We start from the raw sequence: 27,507 nt of genomic DNA on the forward strand, positions 1-27,507 counted from the left end.
GGACTTGGGAGAGCCTGCTTTCATAATATATAGACCTCAGAGTTCTTTCTTGACACAGGGGTTAGGTCATGCCCTTCTTGTTGTGAGAGGGTCCCGCAGAGCCCTCCCGGCCCCAATCGGCAAGAGTTAGGAGGAAAGATCTGAAAATTTCCATAGAACCAGAAAGACAAGATCTAGCATAGGCTGTGCAAAAATTTCCATGGAGACGCTGATGCTAAAACTGCTCCCCAGTCTGCACCCCGCCTGGACGGGGAATTAAAGGAGCTTATTGAGGTTGGAAGGCAAATTGGCCCCCAGAGGAGACAACACTTAGATTGCTTTAAAGGCAAATGCTAGAGCTAGAATTCTAATGAGAAGAGGTGACACCTCAAGACAGCAGGGAGGCTACTAGACATCCCAGCTCTGCCCTTTAAAGGAAAGCTGCCTGGTCCCCCAGCTGGGAACCATGGTAGCTGGCGCTCACCTTCCCCTGGGGGCTTAGGAATTCATCTTTTGGCAGGAAAGCCAGAGAGCCAGGGAGTGCTGCAGAAGGGGCATTTGTCTCTCCTGTTCCTACTCCTCCTCCGTAGTGCCCTTCCCTAACTGGCAGACTTAACCAGAATGGGTTTAGGGGATGCACATTGGTGAGTTTACAGAAAGTCAGCAAGAGGATGCCTGGAGGGCTCGGGGAGGTGAGGAAGTTTGAGTTTAGGAGAAATCACAGCACCCAGAGCTGAGGACCACAGATGCTGCCCATTTGGAAAGAAGCTTCTTCCCAAGTCCTGATGGTCTAGATTCCTCCAGCCCTGTACAGGAAACCCAAAGGAGCCCAGGTAAGAGATGCTGGGGAAAAGAAATGGACCCCGTAGATCCCCAGCCAACAGCAACATCAGGTATTTCAAAGGAAAAGTTTTAACTCTTTCTTCCGTTGAACTGCATCTGGGAAAGACTGTCATGGAGTGAGAAGCTCACTAAGAAATCCAGACAGAAGCTAGATTTTGGAAACTTCGAGATGGAATGGCTCTTGAGTATTTGTAGCTCAAACCCTGTATCTTATAGATGAGGAAACCACGGCTAGCCAGAGATGTGTCCAGGGGACTAAACAGCCTGGGCAAAAGTCCAGGATCCTAACATGCAACCCTGGGTGCTACATGCTCAGATGGTGATGAAACCAGGCCAATTTACCAGCCTTCTATCCCCCCCCCACTTGCCCACTGGAAGGGCTTTATAGCATTTGTCACCCTTCCCACAGGCTATGACCCCCAGCTCTGACATCACCAGTATGGCTCCCAGGGCTGTGCTGCATTGGGTTGAGCCTCTGGGAAGTAACTTCTGGCTAATGAGGTAGCATTGAAAATGTTCTGCAAGGACTCACTACCTGCTGCTTCCAGAGCTGAGCACTGCTCCATGTCCCTGGCTTGTCTCCTTAGATCCTATATACCTTCTGCAGAAGAACAGGATCAATCAGTCTCCACGCGCATCTTAACCTCACAGCTCCTCACAACCCAAGTCCTCGGTACCCCCTCTCACATACCCATCTGAGATTACCACAGACTTATTCTGTGTAGCTACTGAGAAGATGTTTCTGGAAGACAGACGCAGGCCATAAGAAGCAACATTTCATGATATTGAAGTTATCTGAGTCAAAAGTGGATAGCCTGTAAGGTTGGTGACCTCCTCCAAGACAGGCAGCTGGTGATATGAGCCTTGGCACACTTGCTGGCAAAAGCCATCCTGCAAGGCTTGGCTATGTCTGCGGCTCTGCTTGTGCTCAAAACCCTGGCTTCCATGTACCCCTTCTCTCAAATGTGTGTGAAATCTACAACCTTCTGTGAGGCTGGGAGAGAACTTAAGTTTACTCTTAAGTGTCAAATCTGGCTGATTGGTATTGGTTTTATGGATAACCAGGTTAAGAAGGATTCTTAGGCTGCATCTAAACTTAGTGGAAAAAAGCTCTGTACCCAAATAGCTATGTCTACCACAGAAAATGAGGGGAGGGTACAGAAAAGAATTGCAGGAGACAGAGTATGGAAATGTTTTCAAAAGAAAAAAAAACTAACATACAATGGCCCAGAATTTTCCTTGACCTTTTCATGGGTGTCACAAAAGTGATGACACATGAGTGTTTATGATTTTGTACAACTTTTGTTACTCCTCTTGAAATATGAATTATTTCATAATTTTCTTAATTTAAAAAGTCACAAACCCATTGCTATTATTTAGAAACCTCCGACTATCAGTAAAACAGATACATTTCAGGAATAAAGAATTAAATCAGGAGGTTGAAACCTGGTTTCATAACTAACCAGTTAGGTAGTCTTAGGTAAGCCACTCCTCTCTGGGCCTCAGTTTCCTTCTGTCAAAGCCTGGGTATTCAGATCACTTGGTTAAGGAAAAACATGTAAAGTGATTTCTGTAGGTTGGAAAGTATTTATGGAGTACTTTTCATGTGTGTTGCAACTATCAGTATAAAACTCTACTGTGCACTTGCACAGGTGCTATCTAGAGTACTTTCCCCACACCATGGGCAATCGGAGAAAGTGGATTCATGTGGGCCAGCAAGCCAGGGATAGATTTCTGGGGGAGTAGAACATGACCCAGATGATGAAGCATACCTAGAACTTAGGCAAGAGGAAAGAGGAGGAAGCACAGAGAGCAGTGAACAAGTCAGCATGGGCCCAGTAGGATGCATGTTGGAAGAAAAGATGGTGACGTTCACCATATTGTGGAACATCTGCAAAGTCCAGCAGAGGTGTTGGAGCATTATGCTCTTGGCAACAAGGAACTATTGAGTAAGAAAGTGACATAAAGACATGATCAAGCAATAGAAAAACCAGAATGGGTTGAAAGGAGAAAGACCAAAATCAGGGAGACTGGTAATGTGGGCATGCAGTTGTGAGGGCATGGTCTGGGTGCTTACAGTGAGCAGAGAGTGCAAAGCCATTCTAGAAGATGGGTCAGGAACCCACCCCAGTTACAGATGGGGTGCTCTTTGGACTCTCTTTAATTTCATTTATGAGGTTGTCTTAAAGTATTGTGAAGCTAATTGAGATTTCAACTCCTTTATGATTATTAATGTCTTCCCCATGAAGTGAATCAAAGACACCAAAAGAAATAAATCCAGGCAATTCCATAGGTCAGCTGGGAGCTGGGCAGGGAAGGAGCAGAGAACGAGTTGAAATCATCAACTGTGAGGCTTATTTTACAGTTATGGTGACTCCTGTCTCACCTTCCTAAAAAATTTTTAATATCAGGTACCTAAGAAGCTGGAGTTTCCAAACAATTTATCTCCAAATGTTCCTAGAGGCCAGGTCTTCCTCTTTACCTCGCCTGCTCTCAACCCACCTCCATCCAGTTCTATTAGGAAGGTGCAGGCAGACTGTGGGGTTTTACTTGAGGAAATGGGACTACAGTTCTAGAAAAATAAATTCTAGAATATGCTATTGAGCCCTTGCACTCGAAAGCAGAATTAACTGACAGACCAAAAATAAAACCCTCATGGGAAGTAATGTTAGGGAAAATAAATCTTAAGACTACGAGGCAAAAGACAGAGCAGACCTATATAACACTTCCTCCTGGCCTTGTCAATAGCTGTGTGACCACAAGCAAGTCACTCCATGCTCTAGGCCTCAGTTTCCCAATCCATAAAAGCAGAGGGCTGGACTAGAGAATCAGAAGTCCATGCCTCTGATAGTTATCCTCCAAACTATCAACTAAATACAGAAAAAGAGGTCACAAGCATCCATTTCTGTGTGTGTGTGTGTGTGTGTGTGTGTGTGTGTGTGTGTGTATGAGAGCTTTGCACTAGCTTTGGACTAGTCCTGGAAATTACATGTTCTAGTGCAAAGCTCGAATTCCACATAGGGAAACATCTGCCCTAATTGTGGCCAAAGCATAATCATGTAGAACATTTTGTAGGAAAAATCAAACTATATTGATGTGTTACCTCAAAAAAAAAAAAAAATCATTGACGTTGCAGCTAGGAAATTGCCCTGTAGTGTGTGGGTGTGTCCCCAAACAGCAGAGTGAGGGAATAAGAGGCCCAGGGAGCAGGGACGGATGACAAACACCACTCGATGGTAGATTGCAGATGCTCCATGTGTCGATACTGTGTGTGATGCATGGCCAGCACTGATGCGCCTCCAGGAGAGGGTGAACCCTGATCCAAACCTGAGAGACAACCTGTAGAAGGTATGTAAGCTTTGGCCTTTTGGGGTTGATTTTGGAAAGGCAGACCAGATCATTTTCCTCCTCTGAAAGATATCAAATAGGGTTCAGGTGTGTTTTGTTACTTCAAAAAAAATTGTAATAAGCCTCAAAATTTGATTTCACAGGTGGGCTCTTCTGTAGAATCTTTTATTACCACTGATAATTTGAAAGGCTGGAATCTCCTGTGCATTAGGGGTCAGTAGAGGCAGGAGCTCTTGGGGACCACTGTTCCCCAGAGAAGGTGTTTCTGAAACCAATCAGTGCAGCTCAGACTGTTCTCTCCTTCTGAGTCAATGGGAGAAAGCATCACGGGAGGCTTGCTGTTAAAACACAGGAGGGTGACAGTCCTGGAGGGCAGAGACCATGCCCCTAAAGTGGTCCTGAATGGCCCCTGTCATGAAGCTACTTGCATAGGAACACTTCATGGGCCTGTTGAAGGAGGGAAGACGGGCCGTTTCCTGCACTAAGTGTCATGCCAGGGAGCGACTCAGCCACTGAGGTGACCTTCAGGTTACTGAGAACAGAGCTACACCCCTGAGTGCCACAGCACCTGTGTAGCCATGTCCAAGGAGCAGAGAAACATGATGGTCAGTGTCCTGGGGGCCCACATCTGTTTACTGAACCAGGCCACTTGAGTTCTAGTTTCTGTGTGTGTCTGATGTTTGGGGGAGGGGAGACATGAGAAAAGCACTTATTGAGCACCTAGTGTGAACAAAATTTACACTTGGGATAGAGGCCAAGCCCCACCTGCAAGCAGTCTTGGGCTTCACAGCTAGATGGAATAAACCCATGTAACATCTGGTGATCAAAACAAATTGCATCAAGCCAGATCTCGATCTTCCTTGACCTGTTTTCTTCTTTCTCATTAACTGAGTTCTTCCAGCCCCTCTTATAGGACCATTTTATCATCCACCATCTATAAACTTCCATCCTTTTATCCAATTAATTCAAAATAGTCATCCCTCATCCTACAACTTCCAAAACCTACACAACTCAACTATAAATTCTTTCAACCTCCAAAAGACTTCCACCTCTATTTCAATATTTATCATTTAACATTTGCCATAAGAAATATTATTTTTAAAATAGTATTCATACTCTGGGGTATCCAATGACTATACTATTCAGAAATTAAAATTTGCAGATTCAACAACACTTCTGAGTGCCTAAGGTATACCTGATATGTACCAGGGATGCTAACGGAAGTTAGTATGATCCTGGCTGTCAAGGACTCACCACCCTATAAAGGTGACAGTCGGGAACAAATAATTAACCCTCAGCTAGGTAAGGGGCAGCACAGGTAGGTGTAAAATACCAGGAGCCTGAGACAGAGGATGGATCCTTCCAGTGCCATCTGAGGGGAGTTTGTCCTCCCTAAAGAGATCCCCAAGGGAGACGCGCTGCCAAATTATTTTCCAGAGCATTTTGCAAGCATTATCTTATTTTATTACAGAATGAGAAAAAAATGGCAGGTATGCCTCTGAGATGTCTGTCTCATTCACAGGTAGGATTTGCAAGGTCAGCCCGACAGAGCCTGAGCACAGTTTCCAGGGAGAATTGCATGCCTGCACTTGAGGAAACTGTGAGGTCACATGACTTGCAAAAGGCCAAGCAAAAATTAGTGACTTCTGGTTCTCAGTCAGTGTTGTTTTCTTTTTTTCCCCACCACACCAATGATACATCTCATTTCTAGAACTTTTGATAGACATGCTCATAATATTCTTGAAATTGCCTTTATCCATTATGAAAGTCTTGAGAATTTGTCCCAGAGGCCAGCAGTAAATTGCTATCACCTTCACTTTAAGGGTTTGCCAGCCTTGGGAAGCTGGTTATTTCATCTCCAATCTTCTTTGTGGCATTTGTTCCCACCTCTCAATCTCAACCCTCCCAGACACAGCCTGAAGGGCTGCAGCCCAGCACTTCAATATCACCCATATGACAAAGGTGCCTCTTAGTGTTTGTTTGGCTGAGGTTTTGTTTTTATGTTGTTTTGTTTCATGGCTTCTGGGTTCTGAGCAGGCACAGAATCGGAGCTACTAAATATGCAGACCAAGGGGACAGAGGCTGAGCCACCAGGCTTCTGCAGCCACCTGTATGATGTAGGACAGATGAGGCTAGATGCCAGAGGAATTCTCGGGAAGCAGGTTTATTTAAGCCGCAAAGGTCCAGAGGGGCTGATTCCTAAAAATCTCTGGATCCCAAGTCTGGAAATTCTTTTAGATTTCTACTCAGTGGGATAGTTACAGGACACTGGGTGGGAACATAACAGTTACTCTTTGTCCCATATTCTTAGGCTAGAGAGAGGTTTCACACATTTTGTCTACAAACCTGGCATTTACAAGAAAGAGGAAGCTTCAAGCCACATTTGAGCTGTCTGCAGAACTCCTGTGAAATCCTGTTGACAGTCTTGTAAAAGTCTTTCTGACAAGAGAAGAAGCTTAATTATTGTGGGGGAGGGTTCTTTAGGGTGGGGGGTACGTGCTCTGCTTCATGTAAGCCCTGCCTGATGGATAAGCTCAGCCTCACCCACACCTCGGCCAGCAAGCCCAGCTCGCCCTACCTCTGCTAGTATATAACTCAGTGAACAAAATCTAGGGTATCTTAACAACCAGCAATTTTCCCTTTGGATTGACAAGACTTTTGGATAAACGTTGCTTTGGTTTGTTAAACTGAAGGACCCTCTTTGTACATATGAAAAATAACACAGGCTCATAGGCAGCATGTGTTGTGCCCTCTGATATCCAGGACCAGGTCCCAGGGTAAAAAGGAAGGTAGACAGGTCTGTGCTGCACCGTGCAGCCAACTGAGTATCAAGAGACCTGATGCGATTCGCAGCTCTGCTGAGATTAATGAGCTGTGTGTCCTGGAGAGTTGATTTCCTTAGACAGGGGAGGCGGGCTGTGATCCCGAAATTCCCTTCAATTCTGTGTTTATGATGCTAAGGTTAAAATATAGCTCTGCCAAGGAGATGGCTGGGTGGCCAGCACTCGTTACACAAGGAACAAGAAGCAATGGTCCAACAGAGATGCCCTCCCAGTCTGACAGATGTGCGCTGGGGGTTGACATTATGGGAGAACACCCTGCTTTGTCAGGTGGTGCAAGGATGCTCCTTCCATTCTCACCCTGCATGAACCCTGTCTGCAGAGGTGTCTGGGGGCAAGCTGACTTCCGGGTGTCTCTGCGGTGCAGAGTTGACTTCCACTCCCCAGCTTGGGATGAGGCTGAAGACTGACCCACGCACAGGATGCCTAACAGTAACTGCTTCTCCACCTGAGCCAGAGGGAAGGGACAGTCTTTTGTTACCTTTCAATCTAAAAGACTAAGCAAGGCCTCATTCTTTGTTCATGCATACCCACAGACTCTTGAGGTTTTGTTCCTCCTGTGTTCTGAGCTTTGTTAAAGTTGTACCTAGAGGGGCTGGGGTGGTGGCTCAGGAGTACAGTACTCGCCTCGCACGTTCGAGACCTGGGTTCGATCCACAGCACCACGTAAAAATAAATAAGTGAAATAAAGGTATGGTGTCCAACTACAACTAAAATAAATAAATAAATAAATAAATAAAGTTGTCCCTAGAACAGTGTGATGGAGACCAGTGTTTTCAGATTTCCATGTACCTCCAAATCAGCAGGGTTTCTTGCTTGAAAGCAGATTTCAACCCAGCAGGTTGGGGGTGCTCCTGGCAAGCTCCCTAGTGATGTCCATAAAGTTGGACCATGGACCAGACTGGGCGTTGAAGATGCAGAGAAAAGGAAAGAGTCCCCATTTGTAGGTTGCTACAGAATACTCAGTGCTCATGTGTCCCTGAGTTCAATTTACCATACCAAAAAAAAAAAAAAAAAAGAAGGAGGAGGAGGAGGAGGACAAAGACGAGGGGGAGGAGGAGGAGGAGAAATAATCTTTAGCCTCAATTTTTCATCTTTTGGCAATATCATTTTCTATCCTGTGTGTTTCAAGGTACCATTGAAAGAGCCAACTGTGTTCACTTAGAAAATGTGCAAATGTAATAGTGTCAATGTTTTCCACTCTCCCGGGCAGCTACTGGAGAATGTGATTCTGGTATACTAAAGAATCTCTAGCAGAGTGTGTTAAACTTGCATGCCCTAGGAATCACCAAATATTCCAGTAAACGGACCTTGAGCAGGCCTAGGCACATGCACCTTAACAAAGCACCCAGGTGATTCCATGCTGTGAGTTCTCAGACCATGCCTTGAAAAATCTGTTCCTGGTGGTAAGAGTGCTCTCCTACTTGTAGAATGGAAATTGAAGACCATATGATACAGAACAGGGGTTCTTGGAGCTGGTAACATATTCAAGGCACTTGGTTCCCCATAGATTGATACTTGTCAAACTTTAATGTGCATGGAACTCACTTGGGGAATCTTGCTGAAAGACACATTCTAATTCCATCAATCTGGGGTAAGACCTGAGATTCTGCATTTCTAACAAGCTCACAGCTGATGCTAATGCTGGTCTGGAGACCAAACTTTGAGTAGCAAGAACCTATACTTCTCAGTCCAAGCTGCATATTAGAGCCATTTTTAAATACATGGGCATTAAAAACTTTAATTTTTTAAATTAGTCTGGGGTAAGGCTCATGCATTTTTTAAAAGCACCCAGGTGAGGTAATACACAGCCATTTAGAACTCTCTAGCCCAGGTGTGTCCAAGGCACTGGCTGAATAGTAGTGACTGGGCAGTCAGCCTAGAGTCCACCTGTTCATGCTGGTCTAAGGTACAATTAAATGGCTCTTAGGCTGTCTCTTCCATCTCTTGACACAGATGTAACTCAGGTTTCTGTAGGGAAAGGAAATAGCAATTGTCATGGATTGGAAGCTGAGGGCTGAAAGGCTTAATACAGAATGATATAGAAATCATCCTGCGTCTCAATTTTCCATCTTTTGGCAATATCAACGCCCACCTCTCCATTTCAAGGTGGGCCAAGTGAGTTCAGTGTGCAAATGTAGCCATGTGAACATTTTCCACTTCTCTGGGCAGCCTCTGGACCACATGCAGTCAGTGGAGTGCTTTATACAAAGACTGTCACTACTCTGGATTAGACTGTCACACTCTACTTCCCAGCTTCTGGGTGTGGGATTTTTCCTGGCGCTCTGCTTGGCGCTCAGGGGTATGGACCAAATGAGGTGCTGACCTGTCTCTTTTCGCCCCTGGCTAGGTGGCAGTGGGGAGCAGTCACCACCACCAGGCCCGAAGGCCGAGGAGGGCTCTGAGGCTGTGCTCCCCAGGCACAGGAGCGTGTTCCACATCGAGTGGTCATCCATTCGGAGGAGGAGCAAAGGTGTGAGCACTCTCCCCCTCGTGTGCAGTCCCTGGCTTCCTCATCTCTAATAGAACAGGGGCAGTGACAATACCTGTTTCACAGGGTGGTGGGGAGACCCATGAAGGTCAGGTTCATTCTTTTTATGTGACCACTGACCAAAGCCACCGTTTTCCTTGGTCTGAACACACCCTGCCTACGGGCCAGGCTGTGGGGTAACACAGGGCTAGGTCAGGGGTCTCAGCCTGGCTGCATGTGGCAATCCCCTGTATCCCATCCCTAAAGCTTTAATTTAATTCATCTGAGGAGTAGCTGGGCTGGCCTGGGTCTTTTAGAGCTCTTTATGAGATTCTAATTTACCACCAATTCAAAAACCACTGGTCTGGGAGATTTTAGTTGAAAAGGCCTCATCTGAGACAGTGGTGGGAATACCAAGGCCAAGGGAACAGGTAGAGGGGAATGGCGAGGAGGGGGCCAGGGGGAGTAGCCAAAGCTGAGCAGGTAAAGAAGCCAGAGACCTGGAAGATGAGGCAGGTTCTGGTAAACAGGGGGAGTCTGGAGAGATCAGCTACAGTGTGGAATAACCTAGTGGAAAGTCAGAGAGCCAATCCAACTTCACCCAACCCCCAGAGAGGGGAGCAGATTGCCCAGGGTTTCGCAGCTGGCCAGAGGCACTGCAGGGGGTAGAGATGACTCCGCAGATAGTTCCCCCCTCACAATACATGCCTCCAGAAGTCAGCAAGGCCAGAGAAATGGGCCTGGGGAGGTTATAGGAAGATTTACAAGGTGGAGAGAGAATAGCAGATAACTGAAGGGCCCCCAAGCCTTTAGTGTGTCTTTGACAGGGGCCTCTGACATGGTGTGAAAGAGCATTGTCTCAAAAAGTCAATAGCTTCCTTCCTAATATCTCTTGGGATGGTGAGCTGGGGGCATAGTAGAGTGGGATCCTATGCAGAGAAGCCTGGAGATGGAGTGCTTGGGAATTGCCACAAAATGGCAGGCAGAGGAATCTCCAGACAGAAGCGGTGGGTTTGTCAAGAGATCACACATGATCTGAGTTATAGAACTTCTCTCTGTTCCTCCTTTCAAAACTTCGTGGCATAACTTCCCAACCACACTGGTATTTTCAGCCCGTGCTCCTTCAAAAGTGGGAACACAGTCCCTTTGACACATCCCTTCCTTTACACCTAGAAGTCTCAGGAATACAGACTGGCAACCACCAATGCAGTCTCAAAAATACCGAGAGGGCAGCATCCAGCCTGCCATTCTCACACTTGACCACAAGAGGGAGCCATAGCACCAAGACCGAAACTTGCAAGGGCCATCATTCAGGGTGCCTAAAACCCTACTGAAATTGGTCATCCGCAAAAATAAGCTGTCCTCAATAATCAAAAATGTTTAGAGTCACATTACAAGAGTTTTCTAGAATTAAAAGTATACACGAAAGTGTATATGATATCTACATAGATATCTTATCCTGATCCAAACAGCAATTGCCATCTATTAAAATGCCTAAAATTCAGAGACAAGCATCAAAAAATAGAGAATAAGAGAGAAAGAGAGAGACAGAGACAGAGAAAACCAAAGACCAATAACCCTGAGGAGAGTCAGAGTCAATTTCAAACCCAGATCCTTCATGACCCAGGCAGCCTACTGCTTCATAAGGAACAAGTGAAGGACGGCAAACACATCCAGTCCCTTCCTCTTGCACTGACTTGTGGTGTAGGAGAAAAAAATCTGGTTTCAGGGGCCACAGGAAAGTCATATCCCTCGGGGCTCCTGTTCCCTCATTTAATGAACATAGGAGTCGAGCTACATTGGGGCTTCCTCATCAAGGGTCATGAACTCCCGATATTCCTCTGAACTCCCTATATTCCTTGTAAAACATCCTGTTTACATGAACATGTACATTTTTTCCCAAAGGGAGGACCCAAATGGGCCTAAGACCAGTAAAGGAAGGTACAATATGCCCAAGAGTCTAACTCGAGCCTTGTACTAAAGTACTGCTGAGGTGCCCGAACTGATGATTCTCTTTCCTTCCTTCTTCAGTGTTTGGAAAAAGCGAACACCAGGAGAGACAAGCCAAAGAGCCATTTCCCTATCCATACCGGAAGCCCACCATTGAGCTGCTTGTGAGTACAGGGTGTCCCAAATCAGGGACAGCGCCTTCCAGTCACACAGCCTGTAGCAGATTGGGGAGCTGAGGTCTGTCAAGGAGGTTTTCTGATTTAGGCAAACTTTTCTTGAAATTCATATTTTCATAAAGGTAGGGACATTTAGATAAAATGGTCACGGTTTGCTTTGTGAACTCTCATATTCCTTTCATTTGAATTATCTCTTATCAGGTTTCCTCTAAATCAAGAATTTAGGAAATAAGATCCTGCCAATTTTCAAAAATGGAATCTTCACATATTCAAGTTCATACCTTTATATTCATGGCCAGTTCAATTTTAAAGTGTAGACATGCAGAAGGGAAAACGATTTCTTCTAGAAAGAGTATGGTATATTTAAAATTCTAGACATCTGTGTTTAACCTTAACCCTACTGTTTGACCTTGACCTTTGCAAATAAGAATCTCTGTATGGCTGAGCCCTCTACCACAAATGAGGATGAAAATGTCCTCTGTCCCTCATTAAATGAGGTGGCCTGTCAAACAAAAGAAACAGGTCCCTGGGGACCACCCACATCAGTGTGAAAACCACAGGTGACAGGAGACTCTTGCCCCTCTCTTCTCCCTGGGCAGGATCTGAACACCATGGAGGAGAGCTCCGAGATTAAGGTAGAAACCAGCACGTCCAGGACTTCCTGGATCCAGAGCTCCATGGCCGCCAGCGGGAAGAGGGTCAGCAAAGCCCTCAGCTACATCACGGGAGAGATGAAGGAATGCGGAGAGAGACTTAAAGGTACAGAGAGATGAAGGAATGCGGAGAGAGACTTAAAGACTGTGAGAGCAGCCCTAGATCTACACCTAAAAGGTCACCTTGGCCACCCCTGGAAATGCACTGCCATAATGGGGGCTAAGGAAGTGTTTCTGTAGACTAAGAATGAGCTCTATCTAGGGTTTTCCAGGAAAGCTAGGATTTGCTGTTACATAGTCTCTTGGGATGTAAATACAGGTACAGTTACATGTGCAAACTTTCATTTCTAAATGGCATAGACCTGTGCTCCCAAATGTCCCACTCAGATAAACATTTGTAGTGCTGGGATCCTAGGGAGTTAGCAGCATTCTAGAAAAATGCCTTCTGGCTGACGTACAGGAGAACTGTCTCCCGGGTCAATAGATTCTCTCCGACAATTCCCTCTAAGTTCAGCTCCTGAGTGTGGCACCCTCTATGAAGCATGAGAGTTTTCCTGGAAACTTTATGCCACTCTTATGGGAGGCACAGACCACACAGGGGACCTAATCCCCACCGCAGGAAGGACAACCTAGAGACGACGTCCAGTTGGCAAGGGGTCCCGAGGTTTTGGGCAGTCAATGCTCTCCCAGGTTCTCCTTTGACACTCTTCTGTGGCAGGTGACAGCAGGTGGCTGGCTCCCTAGAAGCCCACTTTGGATTTTCAGAGAGATCCCACACTCCCTGGGCCTGGCCACCAGGCCTCGCCCGGGACCTCCACACCGAGCCTTTGCCAAGTCCCTCCCTGTTCCGTTTCAGACAAATCCCCAGTGTTCCAGTTTCTGGACTGGGTGCTCCGGGGCACATCTCAGGTGATGTTCGTGAACAACCCCCTTAGCGGCATCCTCATTGTCCTTGGCCTCTTCATCCAGAACCCCTGGTGGGCCATCTCAGGTTGCCTGGGCACCATTGTGTCCACCTTGACAGCCCTCATCCTGAGCCAGGACAGGTAAGTCCCCAGAGACCCAGGGTCCAAGTGTAAGACCAAGAGGGCACTCCTTCGAGAGGACCCCTTCTCACCCCTCAGCTCAGAAACCCCTCAGAATAAGAGCACTGGTAGCTGAAGGCAATATTTCCTAGGGACATATACATTTTTCTAGAGAAAAATGCAGGGGTGATAGGGCTGTGTCCTCACCCAGTCACTCCCATAATGATGGCCTATGAAGCATGTGGCAGGAAAAGGCCCTGGGAGCCAGGAGTGGTAACGCACACCTGTAATCCCAGCAGCTCGGGAGGCTGAGGCAGGAGGATCGCAGATTCAAAGCCAACTTCAGCAATTTAGCAAGACCCTTTCTCTAAATAAAAATATTAAAAAGGGCTGGGGGTGTGGCTCAGTGGTTAAGTGCAGGAAGGACAACCTAGAGACGACGTCCAGTTGGCAAGGTGTCCCAAGGTTTTGGGCAGTCAATCCCTGATACCAAAATAAATAAATAAATAAATAAATAAATAAATAAATAAATAAATAAATGGCCTGGGAAAACCTCCACTTCACCAGCCCCATTTGTCCCCAGGTCAGCAATTGCAGCAGGACTCCATGGCTACAATGGAGTGCTGGTGGGGCTGCTGATGGCAGTGTTCTCAGACAAAGGCAACTATTATTGGTGGCTTCTGCTCCCTGTCATCGTCATGTCCATGTCTTGGTAAGTCTGTTCTGAGGTCATGGGTTCAAATCCAAAGGCCACTGTTCTTTTTACCTTGACCCTGTGACTGCCCATCTAAACTCCGTTTTTAAGTGCCTTTTGTTGAACTTGCATGTCAGAGCCACCCATGGAAACCTTGACTGACACGATGCTGCTGCAGCACAGTGCAGTACAGGTCACACTGCTGCAGCACAGTGTATAGGTCACCTATACACCGGGTCTCAGCTACCATCCTTTCTTCTTTTGTTAAGACCTAAAAGGGTTTCTGCTTAACCCTGCCAGAGCCCAGAGCAAGAAACTGAGGTCCACACAGGGGAAGAACCACACTACGGGGGCCTCCTGCTGCGTGGCCCAGTGGGGGAGGAGCCAGGCAGCTTCCTGACCACCATGTCTTGTGCTTCTGCCATCAGCCCCATCCTCTCCAGTGCGCTGAGTACCATCTTCAGCAAGTGGGACCTGCCAGTCTTCACACTGCCCTTCAACATTGCTGTGACCCTGTACCTGGCAGCCACAGGCCACTACAACCTCTTCTTCCCCACGATGCTGCTACAGCCTGCATCCTCTGTGCCCAACATCACCTGGTCGGAGGTCCAGGTGCCCTTGGTAGGTGTCATGGAAGGAGGAAGGGCAGTGTCTGTACAAGCTCAATATCAAAGTGGTATCTGCATATTGTGCACACAAGGAATATCCTGAGTGATAATTCCTGACAGTTATGCAATCCAAGATATGCTTTGCACACATCTCATGACCTACCCTCATTGCCTCCTTCTAAGAGCTAAAAGGGTTATTTCTGGTCCCACCTGTTATAATACAGAGAGCAGAATGGAGGCCAAGTTTGGAGACCCACCTGAGATCACACAGCAAATTAGTAAGGAGCAAACTCCAGACCCCTGACTCCAGGCCTGGGTTCTTTTTTCCTTTGTTGAAAAGTATTTGTGAGCAGGGCATGGTAGGAAGCACATGCCTATAATCCCAGCAACTCAGAGGGCTGAGGCAGGAGGATTGCAAGTTCAAAACCAGCCTCAGCAACTTAGCAAGGTTTTAAGTAAATTAGCAAGACCCTGTCTCTAAATTTAAAAATGTTTAAAGAAGGGTTTGGAATGTGGCTCAGTGGTAAAGTGACCCTGGGTTTAATCTCGGGTACCAAAAAAAAAAAAAAAAAAAAAAGTATTTTTGATGCTTTACTCTGATTTTAATGCAAGTGTGTCTTTTCTTCCCTCAATATCATTGAATCATTAAAAATGTGCACATTATGCTACCATGTATTGGCTTAAAAAGACACAGTTATAACCTCCAGAGCTTAGTTCATTTGCTCTCTGAGGCTGGCTCATGTTTTAAAGCGCAGGTGTTCCCCCAATATGAACTATATATAACAGAGCTTTCAAATTTGATTTTTTTTCCTCTTTAACAAGTATTCTGTATAAAATGCTGACCTCTGGAAGTCTGCCAAGATAATGAATAAGAAGCTACACTAAAAGCACTAAATAAGCTTGAGAAACATGCCCATCAGCCTTCTTATCTAACCAGGCACGTTTTCTCCGAGGCCTCCTACTTTCCATTATGCTAAAAGGCCCCCCAGTCTGACAGTCACCCTGAAACTTCATTATTGGCCATTCATCACCACAACGCCACTTGGGCTTGTTGAAAGAACTTTCAGATATAATGAAGCCTGGTGTCTCTCCACATTCCACAACATGGGTCAAAAGAGCCCTCCATTTGCACTAAGAAGCATCATTAGTTAGCAAAGGAAACCTTTGTGGTAGCCCCGTTTTGTTGATTGTTATGTTTTTTCCAAGGACCTTCTTGGGTCAGAGGTGAGAAGAGGTGCTGTGTTGGGGTTCAGCTCCCCAGATTTCCCAGTAGTGGTATTTTCCCAATTCAGTTCTTTTGGAAGCAAAATTACTCAAGCAGTGTGTTATGAGATGATGTCAGAAGTTGCAAGTTTAAGATATTACATTCTCTGCACCACATTTTCAATTAGAAAAATATTTTCATCACTTTATAGAAATGAAAAAAAAAAAGAAGAATCCTGTATACATAATTTAGAAACCCAAAACTCAAGGCAGGGGGAGCCAATTTGTGGTGCTCATTCCTTAAGAAACACCTTTCTGACTAACTGAATGAATTATGATAATGATTCATTTATTGGATCTTCTTGACAATTCTAATTAGAGTCCAGTTTCTGAAAAATATGTGGTCAATGTCAGAGCAAGGGTCTAAAACTGCCAACAGGTTTGAGCCTCCCTGAGTTCCTCTGTTCTCATGGCCATTAGAAAGGCTCCTCAGCTAGAGTAACTATGCAGGGATCAAACTACCCAGTACCACTGCCACTGTGTCAAACTCTGTCACCTGTCCCTTTGCTCCTGCATGGCCATGCCAGAGCTCCTACTCTGTTCTCCATCCTGGAGTGCAGGGTACTGGCCTGCAGGGTTAGCCCACTAGGCCTGTGCTCCTGTCTCCGTATCCTCTCACTAGGTGTGAAGCCCATGAGCTGCAAGTTCTCCATCCCCTGGCACCCACAGGGACAGTCTTCTCAGAGGGCTTAGATTGACAGGAGACTTGCCATAATAGATACACAAATTCACCCCAAGATTCTGCTTCTCCCCAGCTTACTGTCCCAGGGGCAGGCAAACCCAGCACATGCCAGTGTGGCCCAAGCCAATTCTACTCAGCACTTCTCTGTACCAAGGGCCTTTGGCCAAACCCTCCAAGACAAAGGACCCAGTGGCAGTCACCAGGGAAGCCTGCATCCTAGTATCCTCTTCTCTGACTCCAGGGCATCTGTGCAAGTGCCTACAAGGTTTCCAACTTTCTTGAATGCTCTGTCACTCTCGAGTCCCATTGGACCTCGAAATACCTGGAGAACAGGGTACCCCAGGTTAACCAACGAAGAAAGCAGATGGTGGACATGCCACCTTCTCCAGGCCCCTTCTATGTCTCGTTGTTTAGCCAGACAAGACTCATGTCACCACACCCAGACATGTGGTTCTTGGAAATACAAAAGTACATTTTCCATCTTCTAGTTAGTCTTCTTGTCATCTTATTTTGTTTGAAAAACATTATGAAAGTTTTGATCAGAAATTTATTGCTTTGCTAATGAATAATGCCCTCGAGTGAAAGTTTTTCAGTTTCTCTTCACAAGGAAGATAAGAGTCTTACCCTCCTTTTCCTAAATGAAGGAAACTCAACATCCTGACCCCTGGGTGTTCCAAGAGCTCAAAGTTAAGATGATCCTTCTTGTGTTCCTCTTCGAGTTGACCTATTTGAGTCACCTTGGAAACCAGTGGCAGTATGTGTTGGTGCTGAATCTTGGAGCTAACGTTGAAGTCATCTCTTTGGCTTCCCTAATAATGTGACTCTGTATCCACAGCTTTTGAGAGCCATCCCCGTTGGGATCAGCCAAGTGTACGGCTGCGATAACCCCTGGACTGGAGGCATTTTCCTCGTGGCCCTGTTCATATCCTCACCTCTCATTTGCTTACACGCAGCAATCGGATCCACCATGGGGATGTTAGCAGGTCTGTGTCATGGCTTTCCCTTGTTAATGAGCCATAGGGACCCTAGTGCCTGGAACCAGCTGTAAAGAAACCAGGGACATGTGTCTTTATCACCACACCTGCACATTCCCAGAATTCCAAATTCCCCCTCCTTCCACTGCACTGTGTTTCTCCACTATTGGTGGCAGCGCCCTCTAGCTCCTCCAGGTGAAAGTGGTCCTTGAGAAAGATTGGTGCCAGTCACTGACACCGTAGTGTAAATTTAAAGTTTGGGAGAGATTTCACCGTAGTGTAAATTTAAAGTTTGGGAGAGATTTCACCGTAGTGTAAATTTAAAGTTTGGGAGAGATTTCACCGTAGTGTAAATTTAAAGTTTGGGAGAGATTTCCTCTAGGCATTTTCAAAATCTTATCATCCCCAATGACAAAAAGGAGTTGGATTTGTTTGCAAAACGATCCCCTCCCTCCCTTCCCTCCTTCCTTCCTTTCTTTCTTCCTTTTTCTCTTTGGCAGGAAAAGGACATTCTCTGGACTGTTTAAATCAGATTTCAGAGTCTTATCAGAGGCTCTCTGCAGCTCCTAACAGCTTAGCCACTAGAATTCATGTATCCCTGTGGCTATTTATTCTGTTTTAGATGTAGTTTCACTGAATAAAATCAGAAGTCCTTTTGTGTGTGTGTGTGTGTGTGTGTGTGTGTGTGTGTGTGTGGTGGGTGTGGGACAGGTGCAAGAGCCCCATAGGATCCGTGATTCAGTACTGACGCCTGCCTTCTCTCCCAGCGCTCAGCATTGCCACGCCCTTTGATGCCATCTACTTTGGCCTGTGTGGCTTCAACAGCACTCTGGCGTGCATTGCCATCGGAGGCATGTTCTACGTCATCACCTGGCAGACACACCTCCTGGCCATTGCCTGTGGTAGGTATCTCTGACAGTGTCCCCATAAAAGATCCACCCTGTGAAAATTCTGCTAACTCCCCAAAGATAAATAGGGGGATCTGTTTGCTTTATAGCTGAGCTTTTAGTTAAAACTGTCTTCAATAGCTGCCGAAGGATCAAAGGGTTACATGCAAAACTATTTTCTCCATGGACACAATGTTTCAGCCTCATGGTGGCAGGTTTGTTTTGAGGTTATGGCTAGTTCATTGTTGAACTATTTCATTGTTGAACTGCGAATTTCCTGAATAGTGATTGGAGCTGACAAGTGTCTTTATTTTTTTAAAGAGAGAGTGAAAGAGGAGAGAGAGAGAGAGAGAGAGAGAGAGAGAGAGAGAGAGAATTTTTTAATATTTATTATTTTTTAGTTCTCGGCGGACACAACATCTTTGTTGGTATGTGGTGCTGAGGATCGAACCCTGGCCGCACGCATGCCAGGCGAGCGCGCTACCGCTTGAGCCACATCCCCAGCCCACAAGTGTCTTTTAAGCAAGTTAATCCTTACACATGAAATCTGGTGATTTACATCACATACAGCATTGAAACTTAAACATCCAAACATCGATCATAATCCTTTCAAATGATCCCTCTGAGTTACATGCTCAGTGTCCCAGGAACTTAGATTAACCATAACAATTGGCATATTTTTATATTTTCATCCTTGAACATTTTTTATTTCTTGATGTTTTATGAAGGAAAACCGAATAAAACTCCTTTTGAAACAGAGATTTAAAACAGAGATGTCACTTGAGCACAGCATAGATTCCGGAATATGATCTCCATTAACTTAAAGAATAAGTTTACAATCAAAAGCTTCCCAAATATTCTTTTCTGGGGAAGATGTTCTGGATCAGATATCACCATCAACTTGTTTCCTTAATATAATTAGTATATATATTTTCTTTTCCCTTTTTTTTCTTTTTTATTATTTTTTAGTCGTAGATGGACACAATATCTTTCTTTTATTTAGTTATTTTTGTGTGGTGCTGAGGATCAAACCCAGTGCCTCACATGTGCTAGGCAAGCGCTCCACCACTGAGCCACAACCCTAGCCCCCAAGATATGTTTTCTTTTGTACTTTATGATAGTCACTGCAAACATGAAGAAGGCGAACCCTGAAGTAGGTGTGAAGGGTTAGTGCTGCTGTCTTTTTCTTCCTTCCTTTTAAAAATTATTTTGTGACCCCAAAAATCTCCATTGTTAAGCCAGGCACTGTAGGTACTTATGTAATTACTTTTATTTGCTCATATTGATGAAATAAGCTTAGCACTAAAGAGGCATTTTAAGTGTCACCTGGCTAGCCTACACCAGCTCTCTGAGGTTGGTTTTTTCCACTTTGTGAAGGTGAAAAAAATTCCTCAAAGAACCAGGGCCAGGATGAGGATGTGACAAATGAGGCAGCTCAAATGCAAAACTGCAGGAGGTGCTCACTGTCAGTGTCCTGCAGGTGATGAGGTCTACATGTCTCCATGACCCTGAGCTTGAAGGCCACCTTAAATTTTATACCTCACTCACCTCTCCAGAGTTCCAACCTCCAAAAAGGTTAACATGTCAGATGTTACACCAGTGATTCTCAACCAAGGGTGATTTCCCCCTTACCTGGGGAAATTGGCAATGTCTGGTGGCATTGTTATTTGTCACACCTAGGGGAAGGAAGGGATTTCTACTGGCATCTCCTGGGTGGAGGTCAGGGCTGCTGGTAAACACCCTACAACGCAGACACATTGTAGCCTCCACAACAAAGACTGTCCATGTGCCACGGTTGTGAAAGCTGACAAGTGTCATCTCATTCAGTCTTCACTACAACTTCAAACCATGTGGGTCCAGTTACCATCCCCACTTCACAGATGGGGAACTAAAGCTACAGGAAGCAAAATACATTGCCCAAAATGGGGTCTGTAAAGACTATGTCTGTGCTCCTTAGAGGGGATCAGATTCAGCGCTTTCTCTTTGGGCTGAAAGATCCAGAGTAGTCATGGTCCTTTTCTGCAGTCACACAGAGAGGGACAAGACAGGCAAGGTGGAAGGCTCCTTCCATCGCAGCCTGCTCTATCTGTCCCACAGGACAGGCAATTCTCCCTCCCTTCAACCCAGACAGGCTGCATGTCCTCCGCCCTCTCTTCTGACTATCCTTCCTCCTCCCTCCTCACAATGCAGGCCCTGCAACTGCAGATGAGCAGACATAAGGTTTTCCGAAAGTTTTCCTGTTGGTAACAAATCAAATTTGATCAAAGATATCAAATCTGAGAATAACTCCTCCAGCTCCTGGGTCACTAGCTGAATCTGATGTGTTGGGCTCTCAGGGCACCACCTCAGCCTCCACCTCAGCCTCCATCTCAGCCTCCGCCTCACCCTCCACTCTTCACCAGCCACGCCCAGAGCCCCACTCAGCCTTCTGGCTCCCCTATAATTGGGGGTCAGGTGGCATTGGGTTGACCTCTGACCCTTCCATCTTCCCTGCTCTTTCTAACCTCAGCCCTGAGAGGCCGCTGGGCACAGTGGATAAGAGCCCCGCCTTGGAATCAGGTGACCAGGGCTCAGTCACTTGTCAGCCGTATGGTCCTAGGCAAGTCCCTTGAACTCTCAGTAGTCAGTAACCTCTATTAATTAACCAGGGTTCAAATGATACAAGGATGCCTGGACTCCTCCTGTTCCCTCTGAAAGAAACTAGCAGGTCCGATGCATGCAACTACTGCATGCCTGCGACCTCCTCATAGAGGTCATCTCTTAATCTCTCCTCGCTTCTATCTTGAAACACTACCCCAAACAACAGGGACTTCTCCAACTCAGAGACGGCATGACAGTCACTCTATGAAAGCTCTCTGAGCCTCAGTTTTCTCACTTGTGAAATAAAGACAATAATAGTGCTTCCATCATAGGAACACTGAGGGACATGGTTGATGTTCCTACTAAGGGGGCCCACAGTGACTATTATGGGTTCGCTGTTGTCGGTATCCTAGGAACAATTGGGATGTTCTCCGTTGAGAAGTGAAGGGCTCAGAGGCAGAGCCCAATTACGCCGGCCCATTTCCATCACTTTTCACCCCTTGGCAGCACCTGCTTCTGGCTGCATGGTCAGGACCTCCTCTTCAGCACCCAGAAGTCAAGGCCGTCAGCAATATTTGGTGCCCCAAGAGCTGACAGAATGCGGCTTCTCCCTGGAAGCTCGTATTATGTTAATGCTTTGTCATGAAATACTCCAGCAGGGAGTTCGGGGACTCGCTTGCCTTTGCTGTATAGTAAAATTTTCATTTATGGTTTATGCTGTTAAATGTTCCTTTACTGGAATGCAAGGTGGTGGGGCCCAAGAGAACTGTAACAGCCAAATTCTGGCCTTTTTTAACAAAGTTCATCTGCCGACTTAGCTGTACTGGTATTTGCGTGGAATTTAACACTTTTAAACCTGCCAAGCAATGGAAACATAACTCAGTGATTTTTTTTTAAATCTGAGATAGCATTAGTGGCATAAAATTAATGAAGAGAAAATATGTCGACCAAGCCTGAGAAGCTGTGAAATAGTTATTGGATATTTATGGATGGTTCTTTCTTCCAGCACTGTTTGCAGCCTACCTGGGGACTGCCCTGGCCAACATATTATCTGTGGTGAGTCAACATCTCTGGGCTGCAGATGTGCCCACAGTCCCCTCTCAGCTTCCCCCAAACTTGTTCAAAACCCTCCTTCACAAACCCTTCCCAATTCTCCCTCTTGTCTCTAACCACATACCTAGAACATAGTAAGTGCTCAAGAAATAGCAAATGAATGAGGCCCTAAGGTCACAGCCTCAGCACAGGGGAAATTAGATCTGGGGCTTCGTATCTGAATGGCAGAAATTCTGAGAATTCCCTGTTATCCCACAAGAGGAAAGGAGTTGGTTCTCAGAAGTTCAAATGTCAACTGTTGGTCCATCAAATCCCATCGTCAGTGAGCCCAGGGAGCAATTAGAAGTGTGTTCTCTTATAAATCGAACTCCTTTCTAGTGTACTATTCTTTAGGACTATTTTTAAATCTTTATTATTTGTTTTTTATAAGTGTCTATAGATCATCTGCCCACCTGGCTTGTGGGTCAATGTGCATCTTTGTCTCATAGCCAATAGCACAGTTCATGGGGGTGGGGGGGTGTTGCTGGCAAAGGCCTCAGGACACAGGGAGAGTCAAGCATTAACCAGCAGAGAGAAGCCAGAGTGGGCAGCTACGCACAGCAGCCCCAAAGCCCCTTCTGTCTGAGCTCACATTGGGTTTTACATGAGGTCAGGAGGAACTACTGGCCAGCCCCAGGTCCGGCACATACTCCTGAGGGCTCAGCTTGAAGTTGCTGCCTCCTCTTCTTAGATAAGGTCTCAAGGGACATATCATATGAACAACCAGGAAAATTCCTATTGCTCCTGCAGGTGGGACGGAGGGGACATTTTGCTCATGGCTATCAAAATTCCTCCTTCACCTCTAATGAAGATGGGTGTTTTGAACTTAACCTAGGACAGTATTTTCTAAGCAGTGGAGTTAGCCTTCCCTGATACTATCATGTCTCCCCCAGTGGACTGAGTTCTTCCTCTGGGGTCTATCGCACGGTGAGCACTCTGGCTATGACACTTGACACATAGTATTGACACATATCGGTCATCTTCCAGCTTTAGCCCATGCACTCCTTCAGAACAGGGGCCCTATCCTATTCTTCTCTTCATCTATGTACCTAGTACAGTAGCCAGCACATAATAAATGCTCAAGAAATAGCAAATGAATGAAGCCCTAAGGTAACAGCCTCCAGCACAGGGGAAATTAGATCTGGGGATTTGCAGAGGACTGTCAGAAATACTGAGAGCAACAAGAGGGTGCAGTCTGACCTCCATGCCTGCTGCCTTTTCTGGCACCATCCATTCACCCACGTGCCTTCCTCGGACAAGGGACCAGAAGAGATGCAAAGCAGGAAGCTATGGTTCCTGGTCACCGGTATTTCCAGTGGTGATCAGCCTTCACCTCTGTGGGCAGAGGAGTTATAGATTACAGCGCTCAATTTAGACATTTTTCAAAATGAAAACAAGCTGATGTCCTGGGTGCCTCCTGTTTTTAAGACACTGTGCTGACCACGGACAGGGATACCAAAGCATGCAGGCTATTAACTTACCCAGAAATCATTTCCAATCTTGTTGAGGAACAGGGTATTAAAATGTTGAATGACATTTATGAGACCATTCAACCCTCCTCAGAAGAGCCCTTATGAGCCACACTCCTTTGCTTTCTAACGGGCACATGTATATGCAGTCCCGGGTCTTCAACAATCCTGCCATCTGCTCAATGATAATGACTATATCCTGAGGACCATTTATTGAGCATTTACTATGCAATAAGCACCATCTCTCCAAGTAGGTATTATGATCTCTGGGTCACTATTGAGGAAATAGGTCTCAAAAAGATTAAATGATTATCACAAGGTGATCAGAGCTAAGATTTGGATCTGAGTATGTAGAGCTCAATGTCCTTTCCACCATGGGACTCCAAGGGATGCATTCCAGAACACCTTGTGCACCTTGTGCTTTGGAAAGACTCATGGAGCAGCATGTATCACTCAGGGTATCCCTGCAGCCTCTTTTCTGTTCTGTTCTTGTTCTTCCCCCAACGCCCATCCAATGGTGCCATCTTGACACATATGCATAATTGGCGTTGTCACTCCCATGGTACCACCTGAGGTTCTTCCTGCTTATAACAACATGATATTTGGGGAAGAGGGGACATGATTTGATCTGCTTCAGAGTTGAATGTATAGGCTCTCTGTTTGCAAGCGATGCACTCAAGCTATCTCAAAAGACTGAGGAAACGCATCCAAAAGCCTCAGTGCACCTCAGGGAATGAAAAACCTGTCACCATCATGAGGAAGGGATGTGGGGATGGAAGAGTCCCTGAGAGGAGAGGCAGCTGCTCTTGTCTCCAGCTCCCAGGGACAAGGCTGTCATTCCTCCACTCCACTCCACTGTGTCGCATCTGTCTGGGAAGGGTTTCTCTGTGGCACGAAGCTTCTCAATGGCCACCTGTCTCTGTGCACTTCTCCAGTTCCTCCAGTTCATATAAGACCTATGGACACTATCTCTGTATCTTTCAGTTCGTGTTCTCAGAAGTAAAGAATCCACGCAAGTTCAAAGCCGGCCTCAGCAAAAGCGAGGCGCTAAGCAACTCAGGGAGACCCTGTCTCTAAATAAAATACGAAATAGGGCTGGGGATGGGGCTCAGTGGATGAGTGCCCCTGAGTTCAATCCCCAATGCCCAAGAAAAAAAGATCCATTAGTCCAAGCCACCTGCTTATGGGAAGTGGTGTTTGAGTGGGGTGCCCATCTCAAGTCCAGTGAGTTGTGACCAAAGACAAAGATCTTGAACTTCTAAATGTCTGCCAAAGGATTCTTTCCATAACAGCTGGTGGGAGGAGACACGGAACTGCTGCGGTTCATAGAGCTGGACAAGTAGCCCAGCCAGACTCCCCAAGACAAAGCACACCTTCCACACAGAGGCATGGAAACCCCATTAGAGTTCCAGGGCTGTATTGCAAGAGAGTGTGCTCCCTGCTATGAGGGGGAGGCTAGTGCCATGGTCATGATTTTATTTATATTGGCTTTCAATTAAGCATGCCCTCATCAGTGCCCCCCGAGGACCCCTTCCTCCACCCAGGACCAAAGGCCATTGGTGAGGGCTGATTAAACAGGCGCTAGCACCTCATTAACTCAGGCTTCTCTTTGTGTCTCCCCTCCTTCCAGTTTGGATTACCACCCTGCACCTGGCCCTTCTGCCTCTCAGCGCTCACCTTCCTGCTCCTGACGACCAACAACCCTGCCATCTACAGGCTCCCACTCAGCAAGGTCACCTACCCAGAGGCCAACCGCACCTATTACCTGTCCCAGGAGAGAAACAGAAGAGTATCTACTACAACCAAGTACCAGGCCTATGATGTCTCCTAAGTAGCCCTTTCCAGCAGGCTACCTGTGTCCCCAGGCTAAAGGTCACTTAACCTCCCCTCTGTCTGTTCTGTGATTCTCTCTGCCAAGCACAGACCAAAATGTGTGTGGTCACCTTCAGGAGCCTCCCTAAGATGCACGACACTTGTCCACAACATGTTAGTTTAGACTTGACACCCACGGCTGGCTCTATTGGCCCAAGAGCTCCCTTTGAGGGGAACTTGCTGTCTTCTGCAAAATAAGCCTCATCCTTAAAGAGAGGTCACCCAGAAGGGACAGAGATGGGTGACATGATCACCCAGCACAGTCATTTAATGTAGCAAAGCACAGTCCCGGGAAATGTTCATTAGCCTGGAAAGCAAGAGGCCTGATCCCCTCCTAGCTCTGCCACTAATGACCCCCAACTGTCTCAGGCTCAATTTCTTGTTGACAAGGGTTTCTTTATGACAGGGAGGGACTTTAAAGTCTCTTCCACCTCACAAGTGTTGATTCTTCTCTGTCTCCTATAAACTGATCAAATTAGCATGACCGGCAAGTATTACCTTAGGTTAAATAATAGAAGAAGCAGCAGGACAGCGCTACGGCTCTCCAGAGCTTGACTCGCAGATTAGAGAAGTTCTCCAGATTTGAGGTTAGGAACCTACTTTCACCAGAATTGCCAACTGCCTTTCCTGACATAACAGAAATATTTCTGGAGATGTCATAAGATGATCTCTTGCAACACTTGAATCACAACATAAAGAAGTGTCTTTCCTTTTGTAAAATTCACAATCATAATGTCATTAAACTGCTCTAACATTGTGAGTTGGAATCAGTGTTTCCCTCCACAGTCACGTGCTGCCCACTGGAAGGGGTTTTCCTCGGTCACACCTGTCTGGAAAGAGACGAGGGTGGGGTAAAAACTGTCAGAAGAGGGTGTGGTTTGCTGATGGAGAGAGTTACACAGAAATGACCTTGGACATTGCTTTCTGTTTGAGCTGAAGTGCAGATTCTGGTGACCCATGTCTCTTTGAGCATATTTATCCTTGTGTGCCCAGAATACAGACCCAGCTCCTCTTGGATGGCCACTGACTTCCATTAGTCACTCTGGGGATAGCACGGACGGAGCTCCTAAACCACAGGACTCCTTTGTGGGAAGCCATGTGCCCCAGCCCTCCCACCTCTCTCTCAGCGGAGGGAAAACCTCTTCTTGCCACAGTCACACACACACACACACACACACACACACACACACACCCCACTTCCAGTTTAGCATGATAGGACAATGACATAAGAAGGGAGTGGGGGATGGAAGAAGAGGAAGAGGACAAACCCCTCTATGAACACAGCTTTAAGAAAGAACATTTTACACCGGGCCTGGTGGCACACTCCTGTAATCCCAGCCGCTCAGGAGGCTGAGGCAGGAGGATCACAAGTTTGAGTCCAGCCTCAGCAACTAAGTGAGGCTCTAAACAACTCAGTGAGATTCTGACTCAAAATAAAAATAAAAAGGACTGGGGGTTTGGCTCTGAGGTAAAGTACCTCTGGATTCAATTCTCCAGTACAAAAAAAAAAAAAAAAAAAAAAAAGGTGCACTTTACCAAATCCATCCGTTACAAAAAGTTTGTTTCTCCCTGGGTCTTCTCATTCCCCCATCTTCTACAAGGTCGACTGGGCTGTATGTTTGCCTTCTAGGTGTAGCTAGCCCATTAGGACTTCCCCAGGAAAGTGGAGCACTTCTCCATGGAAACAAGTCCTCCACGCAGGAAAGGGAATGACTCACATTCCCCAGAGCTCCCTCTGAGTTCGCCATCACACCTTGAGGCCAAGAAGGTCCCAGGCTGTATTTTAATGACCATAGAATTACAACTCTCTGAGGAGCACACATCCAGGACTTTCCCCAGAAAGCTGTTTGCTCTCAATTCACTCAGCTGTCCCAGAACCTCCAAGTGATGACATCGAACTATAAAATTACCCGTTCTCATGCACTTATATAAGTCTTATATAATCTGGTTTTATTAAGAGCAGGAAACCCTCCACGTGCATGCTATTCTGATGACTGACCACTAATAAAACCTTTCAGCTATTCTAAGTATTCCAATACCCTTGCCTATAAAGCAAGCTGAATTGGCCCAGATTCCAAGCAAGGTGGAAATAGATGGGGTGA

The 27,507-nt window shown here is 46.2% G+C and overlaps 1 protein-coding gene across 1 annotated transcript in view; it reads left to right on the top strand.

Annotated features, from left to right (window-relative positions):
* SLC14A2 (solute carrier family 14 member 2) overlaps nt 1-25,364 on the top strand; it is a gene marked incomplete at both ends in the record, with an annotated part of 45,415 nt that extends 20,051 nt beyond the window's left edge. The window contains 10 exons of the mRNA XM_081263183.1: nt 9,361-9,483; nt 11,512-11,594; nt 12,206-12,365; nt 13,116-13,305; nt 13,868-13,996; nt 14,407-14,599; nt 17,367-17,514; nt 18,273-18,407; nt 21,979-22,028; nt 25,164-25,364. Of these exons, the coding sequence (XP_081119309.1) occupies nt 9,361-9,483; nt 11,512-11,594; nt 12,206-12,365; nt 13,116-13,305; nt 13,868-13,996; nt 14,407-14,599; nt 17,367-17,514; nt 18,273-18,407; nt 21,979-22,028; nt 25,164-25,364 (1,412 nt within the window). The remainder of the gene's footprint in view (nt 1-9,360; nt 9,484-11,511; nt 11,595-12,205; nt 12,366-13,115; nt 13,306-13,867; nt 13,997-14,406; nt 14,600-17,366; nt 17,515-18,272; nt 18,408-21,978; nt 22,029-25,163) is intronic.
* Nucleotides 25,365-27,507: the final 2,143 nt, after the last annotated feature.

Source organism: Spermophilus citellus (genome assembly GCF_964194105.1).
Source record: "Spermophilus citellus genome assembly, chromosome: 12".
In the NCBI taxonomy this organism is placed as follows: Eukaryota; Metazoa; Chordata; class Mammalia; order Rodentia; family Sciuridae; genus Spermophilus; species Spermophilus citellus.